The sequence below is a fragment of the Asterias amurensis genome, chromosome 15, assembly GCF_032118995.1.
Source record: "Asterias amurensis chromosome 15, ASM3211899v1".
NCBI classification, from domain to species: domain Eukaryota; kingdom Metazoa; phylum Echinodermata; class Asteroidea; order Forcipulatida; family Asteriidae; genus Asterias; species Asterias amurensis.
In genome coordinates this window covers 302,796-314,865 of record NC_092662.1, presented here as the reverse complement: position 1 = coordinate 314,865, position 12,070 = coordinate 302,796, and the positions used below count along the sequence as shown (strand labels likewise).

The 12,070-nt window shown below is 39.7% G+C and overlaps 2 protein-coding genes and 1 long non-coding RNA gene across 3 annotated transcripts in view; 1 reads left to right on the top strand and 2 right to left on the bottom strand.

Annotated features, from left to right (window-relative positions):
• Positions 1 to 1,562: 1,562 nt before the first annotated feature.
• Positions 1,563 to 3,949, bottom strand: LOC139947910 (protein C10-like). Its single transcript, XM_071945763.1, has 3 exons — positions 3,762 to 3,949; positions 3,148 to 3,324; positions 1,563 to 2,722 (listed from the first exon to the last, which is right to left on the bottom strand). The coding sequence occupies exons 1-3, from the start codon at positions 3,805 to 3,807 to the stop codon at positions 2,574 to 2,576; spliced, it is 372 nt and encodes a 123-aa protein (XP_071801864.1). The 5' UTR covers positions 3,808 to 3,949; the 3' UTR covers positions 1,563 to 2,573.
• Positions 3,950 to 4,094: 145 nt separating this feature from the next.
• Positions 4,095 to 10,275, top strand: LOC139947908 (uncharacterized). The gene is made up of 10 exons (XM_071945759.1): positions 4,095 to 4,248; positions 4,828 to 4,906; positions 5,139 to 5,259; positions 5,644 to 5,760; positions 6,157 to 6,254; positions 6,708 to 6,788; positions 7,256 to 7,387; positions 7,952 to 8,101; positions 8,531 to 8,578; positions 8,793 to 10,275. Exons 2-10 carry the CDS (start codon positions 4,829 to 4,831, stop codon positions 8,952 to 8,954), a joined length of 987 nt encoding a protein of 328 aa, XP_071801860.1. The 5' UTR covers positions 4,095 to 4,248; position 4,828; the 3' UTR covers positions 8,955 to 10,275.
• The window catches only part of LOC139947911 (uncharacterized), a 67,838-nt gene continuing 61,901 nt past the window's right edge, over positions 6,134 to 12,070 (bottom strand). The window contains exon 4 of the long non-coding RNA XR_011787390.1: positions 6,134 to 6,241. This is a non-coding gene — a long non-coding RNA (uncharacterized lncRNA). The remainder of the gene's footprint in view (positions 6,242 to 12,070) is intronic.

Genomic DNA, 12,070 nt, shown 5'->3' with positions numbered 1-12,070 from the left:
GACCGTGATAGTTCGCGACGTAAAAAGAAAACCGTGCAATTTTGAGAGATACTTGTGTGGATCATTATATTCTACTTTTAAAACATCTTTCTAACCATATACATTTCATAACAAACGGTTTCAAACGCTTTTTATAGACCAACTCGTCCGATCCAAGGCAACGTGTTCCTTTAAGTACGGGGTATAGTACTTATACCAGAGCGCGGCCTATGATCGCCAGTAGCCGTTAGCCTGGTCTTGGAGGTTGGAGTCTCCGCCTTTAATTTACCTAAGTCTCGTAAGTTAAGTTATTAAATAAAGCTATTGTGTTCTCCAATAAGAAGTCTCACAAGCCTGTTTTATTTGAAGTTTGTATACTGGTATCCCGGTAGGCGGACAAAAGCCATAATAGAACCCTGTATGTTAAGTATTAAATTAGTTTCAACCTATATCTAACCTGTGAAAGTTTCATCACGGTGATATCGTTTTGAGAGTTACATTGCAGAACTTAATATGAGAGACAATATGCTTCACACCCTACCCATTTTTAGCCTATCCAACTTTGGAGTTTAAAAACTGATATATCTGTCCGTTACACAATTTTACTTCAAAGTGAAATGAATGTCAAAAAGTTGGCATTGAAGCTAGCTATATCATTTGAGGAAGGAAATATCGTGTGATCAGTACGGATACGGACACAGATGATAATTAACCGTATATCCTTTCACGCCTTTTATTTTGGGGGGATGCGCGTCCTGAGAATTCCCTGAACATATAAACTTCCACTTTGAAGGCCTCGCACATTATGTGTGCAATATCCATGCACTCGGATGAGATGCCCGGGTCAGCAATAATGGAATTATAATCACGGTCCAAACGGTTCGACTTTCCAAACAGCAAAACGAAGTTCGAGAGAGTTTTGAGATTTCCGTCGAACATTATCTGGTACTGGGTGACTTTCCCCATGCTCTCCCAAACACCACATTCAGTCTTCAGTTTTAGACATATGATTAGTTACGGTGAACTTTCCGTTTACATTGACCCAACTGCAACTTTTTCATTCATTATATAGATTAACTGCTTTTGCTAACAATGAGTCCGACTGAAAAACTGGCAGTCGGTTAGGAAATTTTCCACAGGAAAGTTGTAAAAGAATATACCAATATTTATTAAGTCAAAAATTGGTCTTGGACTCCACTACATGTAAGCTGAATGGCAGATCAAATTGTTTCAACATCGAGTCTCTTTGGTCACGGGGGAAAAAAGTTTGTTTTTGTTTCTCGGAGCAAACACAAAGCTTCAGGCCCTGATCGGCGTTTTTTCTCCCCAACTGCTCACCCTCTCCCCTCCAAATGGCAAACCGTGTGGACAAAGTTCTTCTGATACTAGCGCCCTCTTTTGAAGGCACAGGGGTCGATTTCACAAAGAGTTAGGACTAGTCCTAGGAGATATCCAAAACGTATGGCTAGTCCCAAGTTAGGACGAGTAACTAATCCTAACTAGAGATAAGACTAGTCTTAACTCTTTGTGAAATCTACCCTGGACACTTAGCTCCAAATAATGAGAAACAAACTACAGCTTGCTAAAATTCCATGGTATGTGTTTATTTTGAGGATAAACAAATATGAATCAATAATAGTACCCAAAATGGGTAAAAAGGGCAAGATTGTAACCGTTTTAAATTCTGCTTGTTCAGTCAAGGATTTGCATAAAAAAAACCCAGAATCAATGTACTTGCCGAGAATCCCTTGAAGACAAGGAAGTAATTCAGTTTCAGGTTGGGACTGAAAAGCCAATTGACATGGTTCCCTGGCAGGTTTCGAACCGGGGTCAAAGAGGTGGAACACAGGTTAAAAAACTGCCAAGCAAACTGCCCACGATTTGACCCAATTTCAGTTGCTATTTATGTATTTAATTTCGCTGGCCATAACCACACTGAGTATCTAAGAGTAAACAAGTTATAGGTATCAAATGTTATTGCCCATGTGGGTACAATTGAAGGTGTTTTAGTTCCAGACGATATCATCAGTAAATAAATAAGTCGGTATGATAACAACAAATTGTCTGGAATTTCATGAAGAGGATCAATCATCTATTTTTCAATCAGCACTTTCCATTGGGAAATCTTTAAGTTCAGGACACCACTGCCAGGGGCACCAAAGTCAAGGGCATCCAAGCCAAAGCACCAATGCTTAGGGCACGTTTCACACTCGTCCCCTCTTGCATGTCTTGCACAGAAGTACCACCCTTGAAAATCCTCTGAAGATTTCCTGAGCTTGCCAGAATTCAATGGATACAAAACAGGAAGGTCAAGCCTCAACATAACCAACAGCACCCACAGCAACACGGTGCACTTCGCTTTTCTTGTTGTACCCTTTGGAAAATTCCAGACAAACGTATAGTTTCCTCATAGCATGTGCCTCTTTACCAGAGAAAAATTGTTGCACCCCTTCAAATGCCAAGTTCAAGGCAAGGAAGGATGGTACACCATGCCACATATCAAACAACACATGAAGTCAGGGGTGCCATTCCTAGCTAGAAGTGCAGATCATGCTGTCTGAGAATAGAGTTGGCGTTTGTAGAATGACAGTTTATTATGATGATGCTACCGAAGCTTGGCTCTGAGGAGGGGCTGGGAGAGGCAAGGGGGGTAGGAAGATTGACTTGAGTTGTGAGGCAATTTCAGCAACATTACTATCCATCGTCTCATAATGTCGAACCAACTGCGCAAACTTTATTGCACCTAGGAGAAGAAAGACAACAAAACTACAGATCACAAACGGAATGTTTTAAAACTTTATTTCCCCTCCTTTCAATTACAGATAATAAGAATAATCACAACCCAAGGGGCATATCAAAGCGCTCAGTATTTTGTCCTGCAAAGTATGTAACCGTTATGTGGAGCTACATTAAATGAGACCTATTCGCTTTTTATAACACCTTTGATTTACAAGGTGCTGTGTTACAATATGATGTCGAGTCGATCATCAAGGAATATCAGGGTGAACCCAATCCCTTTTTGATAAGTTCTTTAACCAGTAATACACAGCACACAGGACCTTTGCCTCTTTGTCCCATCTGAAGGACTTGGCAATGAATGGCTATGTGCACGACCAGGACTCAAACCCACACTCTGAAATTGAGTATCAAAATAATGGAGTGACCCACCTTCTCCGTCCGCACTGAACCCATATCTCTGAATGACCTCCATCTGTATTTGTGTTGCTACGGGAAACACTATCTGCATCATCTTCATCATGTCGTTGCCTGCTGCATCTTTCACTTCATCCATACGTGTTTTATTCTCAGGAGATACAAATGCATCCAGGATCTCTTGGAGGATTTCTATTTGAAAATAAGAATAAAGAAATAAATTATACAATACAACATCTGGACAAATTTGCAAAATGAAGACTAAAACACATAGAGTCATTTTGACAACCAATCCTTCTATTTGATTATGTTATGTTTTATGTCTTTTAGACTCATCATTCAATTTCAAGGGACCTCGGCAAACCATGGAGCAAACTAACACTAGGCATATAGGGATACATTATTATAAACAATACAAACAAAAACTACCTAGTCAGTTCTTTACTGAACTAAGCTTAAAAAGGTAATTAAATAAACATGACAAAATCAATCATCATTTCCATTCCAATGACAATGTCACTGACATGCAAATTTATAACCGGTTAGTAAAATGAACTCCAGTAAAATAGTATATTCCCTCTCAAATCAAATTTGTAAGTAATTTAAATATGTTATGGTAAATTACTCACTTCTGACTTCATCCAGCGATAACGTAGGTTGTGAGTTCTGTGCCATGGTAGTATCCAATGCTTCTGCTTCAATGTATTTATCTGCCAATGTTCTAGCGCAACGTTTATTCGTTTATTTAGTCAACCAAATCAAAACCATTGAAAAACCCTCATTTCACCATTTCACTTTGTGTACTAATTGGAGAGCGATTCCCAGACGTCTAAAAACGTACACGCACAGAGATTTAACCGGGTGCCTGTCTACTAAATACTGCGGAAGTGACAGCCCCAAAACAACAGGGGCCACGGAGGCAATGCATTAGCGATGAGTGTGCATATAGGAGGCGGAAACCAGACCATGTTGCTACAGACGCCGTACATCCGAAATCAAAACACACATTTTGATCAAAATAACGTATGTCTACAAAGTACTTGTACAAGGTCACGGTGACTTCACGACTCATATGAAATGAAACAATGCTTGAACTTAGGGCAGGATAAGAAAAAAGTAAGTATGTTTTACACATTAACTTCCTATCAGCCATCACTCCATTAGTAACCTACATACATGTTTTGTTTGATTGATGGAAACAGGTAGTTCAATCATTTTATAGTTGTGTATGAATGAAGCTTGCCCGTCTTTACTTGGTTGGTGGACTCCCAGTGTATTTCATCCCATGATCCTCATTTGCAGTATTGCATTCATTAATACTGCCGTTCTGATCTGGTCATTATCAAAAAGCTTGGGGTAACTAAAGACGATTGTCGCGGCATTCATTGTGACAACCATTTTTTTATCATCTCCATATTAAAAATAGTACAATACAAGCGTTTGCTTCCCCTGTTCAGTTTTGTGTGCACATTGAAAGCAAGTTACATTGCTACTGTGGTTAGTGAAGGACTTTGCCAAGTATCGAAGTAGTGGTAGAAGCATGTTTATGATGCAAAGCCCAGCTATAATAATGGGATTTATTGGTCAACATTTAGTAAGACTTTACCACCCTTAGTTGGGATGATCCAGGATGATCATCAAATATTTATAAATTTATTATATCATATTTAAATTTGTTTGTAAATGTCTTATCAGGATGCTCTCTGCTCGGCTTGAGCTAGATGGAACCTTTGAGAAGATCAGCAAAAAAGAATACAGCAAGCACAAAGATGAGGTCAGTTCCTTAGCTATGAAATTCCTTTCATTTGTTCATATTCATTCTCAAAGTTGTGAAAAGCTAATAGCAACATTTTTTCAAAATACGAATTTTGGCCAGGCTTTCTTCTTTTTCTTCCAGTGGATTTCACTACCCCAAGGGACTTATTAGTTTGTCTCAATATTTAGACGAGCTTGCTCTAGTCATCACCAGGAGGTCTCTGAAAGTTAATTTTTTTTGTCTTTTCCAGGTGAACTGTTGTGCGTTTTCCTTGGACCTTGAGATGATGGTAACTGGAGCAGATGACGGTCGAGTGCGAGTATTTAACAGACTTACAGAGCAGCTGGTCAGTAGGCTCTTTGGTCATAAAGGTGAGAGCAAAGGGTCATATTTAGGGTCATTTATGGGTCATCTTTGAGGGTTTGAGGGTCATATTTAGGGTTAGGTTATCTTTTTTTTCAGGTTCAGGTTCGCATAGTCACCTAGCCACCTTCAGTTCAGTTCAGTTCAGTTCAGATCAGTTCATTTATTTCCACAGTATTCACAAGTACAACAGTCAAATACAATACAGTCTTATGTAAACAGGGAGTGAAACTGTAGAGGAACCCATCAAAAAGCACAGCTTGTAAGTAATGGGTCCCTTGCATGCACAATAAATTACTTGGGAGTTTGGGTGGTATTCTGTTTTGGGATCAATCAACATTGTGTTGAGCCTTTATTTGTGTACTGAGAAACTCTGTATGTATTCGTTTCAGGTGCAATAAAGAGTGTGGCAATATCATCAGACAGCAAATACATCGCCAGTGCATCACATGACACTACTGTGATTGTGTGGAGGACTTGTAATGCATCTGTTGTCTACACTTTAACTGGTAGATATAATAACGACAAACACCAAGTTCACCAAATAAGGCACAAGTCTGTGTTTACAAAGTAAAGAGTCACAAAACACAAGTTTATATTTTTAGGTTGTGTAACTCGTTCGAACTCGAGATAAGACTCGTCTTATTTAACTCTTAGCATTCACCCTGGTCAATTTATGGATGAAGCAGTTTCAAAGTTGGGTTAATATTTCAGATGGCCCAACTTCAAACCAATAAAATTTCACATGTTTTAATAACTCCATAATGTTTTAAGTTATGACACTAGTTGTTTTGATATTAATTAAAATCTTCTAGAGAAGCATGACATTCTATATTCGGTAAGTCTGAAAGTAAGTATGTGAGATTGATAAAACAAATGTTTACTACCTTGATGAATATTTTCAGGTCATTGTAGGAGTGTTGAGACAGTGGCGTTTTCTCAAGATGGAAACTTTCTATGCTCTGGATCGTGGGACAACAGCGCCGTCATCTGGAATATGAAGGTAAGTTACATTGTTAGTCTAAACATCTAGTGTCACTTTTCGAGGCTCGTGAATATTGCAAGATACCACCCTTGTGCTCCTGGCAGATCCTGCCAGATAAAACTTTGACCTCACATCCCATTCACACATGAAAACACATTACATTGATTACCTATAAACATTCTGCACAGGCAGCAGCAGAGGAATGACAGTACAGTTTACTGCTGATGTATGTAGTTGACAAATTAGTCTCTTCAAGGGAAACCAATCATAAACATAGAACTTGAAAACCTTCTGTCACTGCAAGTTTATCCACTGATATCATTGGGCCTGTAAGACCAGTACCTGTCTTTATCCTTGGAGATAAAGACGGGGAACCAGTCTACCTTAGTGTTTTCTAAAGAGAAATTCAAAGGATGATGGCAAATGAGTGTTTTTGACAATTGTTATTTTATTTTATTTTATTATTTCCAGACTGGCACCGCAACTAAAGTATTAACTGGCCATCGAAACGTTGTGCAATGCTGTGCCTTTTCCCATAATGATAAATTCTTGGTAAGTTTACAAGATTTGCTTGGTTTGTCTTCACTGGACTCAAGCTCTAGTGTTTCTGACCAGCAGTAGGTGGGTTCGAGTCCTGGACTTGACACTTGTATCCTTGAGCAAGACACTTTTTTGTGGACTACTTTCACCTCCAACTTTCCAGAACCTGTAAATGCTTTGATCAAATTTAAAGCGATCAGGTTAGCCTAGTGGTATCTTTCCTGGCCTTCAACCTCAATGACCTTGGTTCAAATCCCCCCGGGGGGGGGGGGGGGGCACTATGTGGATTTGGGTTACCTACAATAACTCTCTGGTGTACCAACATCTAAAACTGAAACTTCCTTCTTTGTCTTCTCTCCATGATACTTGGCTAGTATTAGTGAATAAAGCTCACTTTTCTGACAGTCCTTGGTTTCACAACCAAAACAAATATGTATCATAGTTATAAATAACTTTTATTTTCTTTCAAATCAATTTAGGCAACTGGTTCGTGGGATTATACAGTCCGTCTGTGGTCCCTTGTAAGAGATCCACGTATAGAGGAATGTAGAATACTGAAGGGACACACCGGTAACGTACATGCTGTTGCCTTCTCCATCATGGGAATGCTGGTAAGAGTGGCTTTCTATTATCAAGGCCCAATGTCATCAAAAACTAGCTAGGCACAACAAAACTATGCTTACCAGAAAAAGGTTACCAGCTAAAATACCATTTGACATGTAGCATCTGTGATTGGTATCCTGCTTATTTTTGCTAAGCTGAAATTGATTATGCAATATTTCTGCTTAGGGTGAGCAGCTCTATGAAATTGGGCTCAGTTTGGGATCATGTTGACTCAGTGGAAGCTTTTCCCTGCCTTTCACTTTATGGACCCTGGTTTGAATCCCACCTCAGATCGAAGCGTTGCATGTGGGTTGGGCTTTCAGTCCCTAACTCAGATTGCACAGGTGTTCCCTGGAATAATTCTTTGGCCTTTTTCATTCCACATCTAAAACCAAATGTTCTTTCTTTGTTTTCTCTCCATGGGGTTCTTGACTGATGTCGTGACAAGGCTTCCTTTTCTGAGAGTCATTGGCCTTACAACCAGAATTATTAAATGAAATAAGAGAACCAGAAACATGTGTTGCCATCTGAAATGTCTGTATTCAGATGTATTTATGACTTCTGTATTGCAGGCATCAGGCTCATGGGATAAAACTATTAGATTATGGCGGGCACGAGATGGCAGTCTACTATTCGTTCTGAATGACCATACTGGATGGGTGAGGGCGCTAGCATTCTCACCTGATGGGACTATTCTCGCAAGTACAAGTGATGATGAATCGGTAAGAGTGTAAACTTTCTTTTTATAGTACACACCGATGTGTGTTATCCTGTATACCCAGTACTTTCCTGAGTTCTGTGAACAAAATCACGGGCATATTACTCAGGTGGGAATCAAACCCACGACCTTTGCAATTCCAGAGTAGTTTCATACCAACTAGGCTATATTGTGTAGATTATTCATGCTGCCTGCAAGTTTAGTTTGCAACGGTCACAGATGTAGCAAAAAGATGTTTCTAAACATTTAGTTGGTCAAAGAGATGTGTTTTAATGGGAAGGTATACAATAAGAATCTTGTGTATTCTATTCATAAAATATTTGATATTATTTATTAACAATTGCTATATTCTGATTCTCTGAATTTAGGCTATTTTATGGCCACACAAGATGCATTCAGAGGTTTTTTTTGATTGCATTTTCTTTTTTTCCAGGTCAAAATTTGGGATGTCCTCACTGGAGAATGTGCAAAAACATTGGAGGTAAAAAAATTAAAAATTGAGAGAAAAAAAATATTTCTCAAAGACAATTTTAACAACAAATATTGAAACATTGTAAATTTTATAGAAGTTTAAATTTGGATCTGGATAGCAGAGCTGCAACATTTGCAGCTTGTAATCTGGGAGATTTTGTACAAGAACCAGAGAGATATTGTTCACTACAAGTAATATTTTCTTTCTCTTTCTCTGTTTTCAGGGGAAAATGGAGCAACTACAGACTTGTATTTTTTCAACAGAGGGCGCTCTACTGGCCTCCGGTGCAGCATCCATGCCCAATTTAGCTTTCAAGAACTCGTTGGCGAACAGGCCCAAGTCTGTCAGTGGACAAAGCATCGAGGCAGAGGGAACAACGGCGTAGGCGTAGGAGGATCGGCACAATAGCGGACAGAACATTGAAACGGAAATTTGAGGAAACAATCTTTTTTCTTCATATTTTGCTCTTTGAGAAAAGCTTCAATTGTTTGTAAAAAACTGTTTTGTTTGCTTTGTTACATTCCATAAATAATTTTAATTGGAAGCGATGATCAAATGTGTGCTAGTTTGTTCAAGGGCAGATTTTTTATATTTTTTATAATGAATGACTGATTGAGAAATGTATACGAAATTATATAATTATTTGTTCATGTTGGAGTGCTTCATGTTACTGTTTGTCTTTATCTATAAATTTGTAAATAAACAAGAATGTGGTTTGTAAAAGACAGAAGTTCTGAGGTGCACCTTAAATATTTTATTGGAAGAAGATTATAATGTGGGCCCAATTTCATTGAGCTGCTTAATCACAAACACTAGCTAAGCACGTCCAAACTACCATATAACATGTACAACTTGTGACTGGTATCCTGCTCAATTCTGCTTGGCGGAAATTGTCAGATGTGGTACCTGTTGTCGAACTTCTACCCGACAATCTCGGTGATCTACTTGGTAAAACACTGCTCTAGAATTGCAAAGGGTTAGGGTTTGAATCCCAGCCGAGTAATGGTAAATTCCGAGTATACAGTGCATACACACACTGCAGGTAAAACCAAAATGAATATTCTCTATGAATTTGGGTCTTGGTTAGATCTATTTGTTGTGGTGAGATATGTATCTTTTTGTTTGTCTACTTGTGGCTGGCTTTATCAGTGGTTACGTACGGTCAACACCAGACCCTCTCGTGCCAGGGTGCGGTGCCAGGGCAGGGGAAACGATTGGGATGATGGAGCTTTGCATTCGTTATATTGGGGTGTGGTTGGGGTTGTCTCTGCATAATCTGGACAGGAATGTTTTGCGACGCGTGGGGAGGGAAATGGAACAAACGTTTATCGAAAAATATTGTATGACAAAGTATGGAACAAGATTATGATATGGCACACAATAAAAAAACTAGCTAAGCACGACCAAACTACGTCACATGTACAACTTGTGAGTGGTATCTTGCTAAATTCTGCCAAACAACCTCCTTCGACACATTTCAGATACTTCTGAAACCCCACTTGTTTCGGGAGGCCTCCCATCAATGACTTATTTTCGGCGCTATGATTGATTGTACTCAAAAGTTTTCTTTTCACGTATTAAACGAGGGACCTCACAAGATGGTAGTAACATTTTCTAGAAAGCTTTGAGCAATAATTTATTGCTCAATGAACTAAAAGCAAAACCAGAATGCTGTGGACTTTTCGTGTGTTACATGTTGATTGATATCCAACCCACAAAACATTGCCGAGGAATTATGAGAAATTCAAAATTACAACTGCAGATACATTTTATTGTTAAATCTCTTTTGTGAAAAAGGGCATAGCAAAGAATAAAATACTTCTCATATGGTTTGGTCAAGCCATCAATAGTAAATGATATTTTTTGAGATGGGTTGAAAATCTGAAGAGACTAAGCAAGCATGCAATGTTGTCACGGATCCGTTTTCCTTGAAGTCAAATACTCGGCGCATAGTGTCGGCCGATTTGGCTGTGATTGTTTGTCAGTCATGGGCGGTTAGAGAGCGAGCCAAACGTTTCGTTCCGAGTGGGTCGTCTCGGGTTGCTTACCGTTGGAGTACCAATATCCCTAGCAAGGAGACGGACGGCGAGCTGGGTCGCTCGAGATGGTTTCCGGTGTAGAGGGACCGGCAGTGCTTGGGACTGTGGCAAGGGTGGAATGATGTAAACCGGAGAAGGCAGTGTTGATGGAGTAGGAAAGAGGAGTATTGGTTGAGAAACATCAGGGGTGCAGGAAAGCATTGTTCAGTGGGAGAGAATGAACGGGATGGGTCACCATGGTGATGGGTTTGGGCGATGACACGGAGTAGCGCCATGGGATACTTTTAAATTATTATTTTTTCTTCAGAAAAACTTGAGTCACGAAGAAGAAAAGGGTAACTTTGTTTCCCACTCTTTACAATCTCGAGACCATTCAGCTAGGCATACTGGACATGGATTGTTTGTGAAAGTGAAAAGTCATGGGGAAGAACATGGGTTTTGGCGATGGCATGGAGTAGTGCCATGGGATACTTTCAGAATATTATTTTTTCTCCAGAAAAGCTTGAGTCACAAAGAAGAAAAAAGGTAACTTTGTTTCCCACTCTCTACAACTGCTATTCATTCACACTGGACATGGATTGTTGGTGAAAGTAAAAGTCCTGGGGAAGTGACAATTAGGTTTGGGCGATGACACTGATACTTTCAGAAACTTTGTTTCTTCACCAAACAAAACTTCAGTCGCAAAGGAGAGGGAAAGGTAACTTTGCTCCCAACTCTTTACAATCTCAGCCCACTGCCTTTCAGGCAAACTGGACATGGATTTTCGGTGAAATTGAAAGTCCCGGGAAGACAGTAATTTATCCAGGGTTTGCTGATCCATAATGGCATGCAGTGAGCAAGAAGATGCAGACCAAACCCAAACTTCATTAGCAACACAATCACTAAAAATGTCTACATATCAAACTTATCAAACATACAGTTGGGTGAAAGATGCAATGGGGAAAAGGGAAAGGGGAACCCACAAACAAGCTGTCCTTCCCACACGCGATCAGACGTAAAACATAATTACAACAACCACGTCAATCTACACGTTGAAATTGGTTACCAGTCAGTCATTTTAAGTTGAACTCCCGCAAGTCATCATGGCGACAGTGTGCTCAGTACAATCATTATTGCCAAGCACGGGAAAATAGCTCACACTTGATTACGTTCGTGATTTGCTGGTAAGTTAAAGCTGCTTAGCAGATATGTATGATTGGGCACAGTGGGCCGAGGGAAGTATGGTAGAGCTTTTTTTGTTGTGCGGTGGTTTGTGCGTGGAGAGCATGATGCATGAAGCATAACGGACACCCTATATCCGCATAGACTGCATCCAATCTACGCGTACCACCAGTGCTGGGCCAATTAATTAAAACAAGAAAGGAGGAGAAAACAAAGAGGATGAGAGTTAAAGGGACTTGCAAGGCGACGAGTTACATGGGTGTGATATGGTTTGTACCACCTGTTTCGTGACTAGATGATC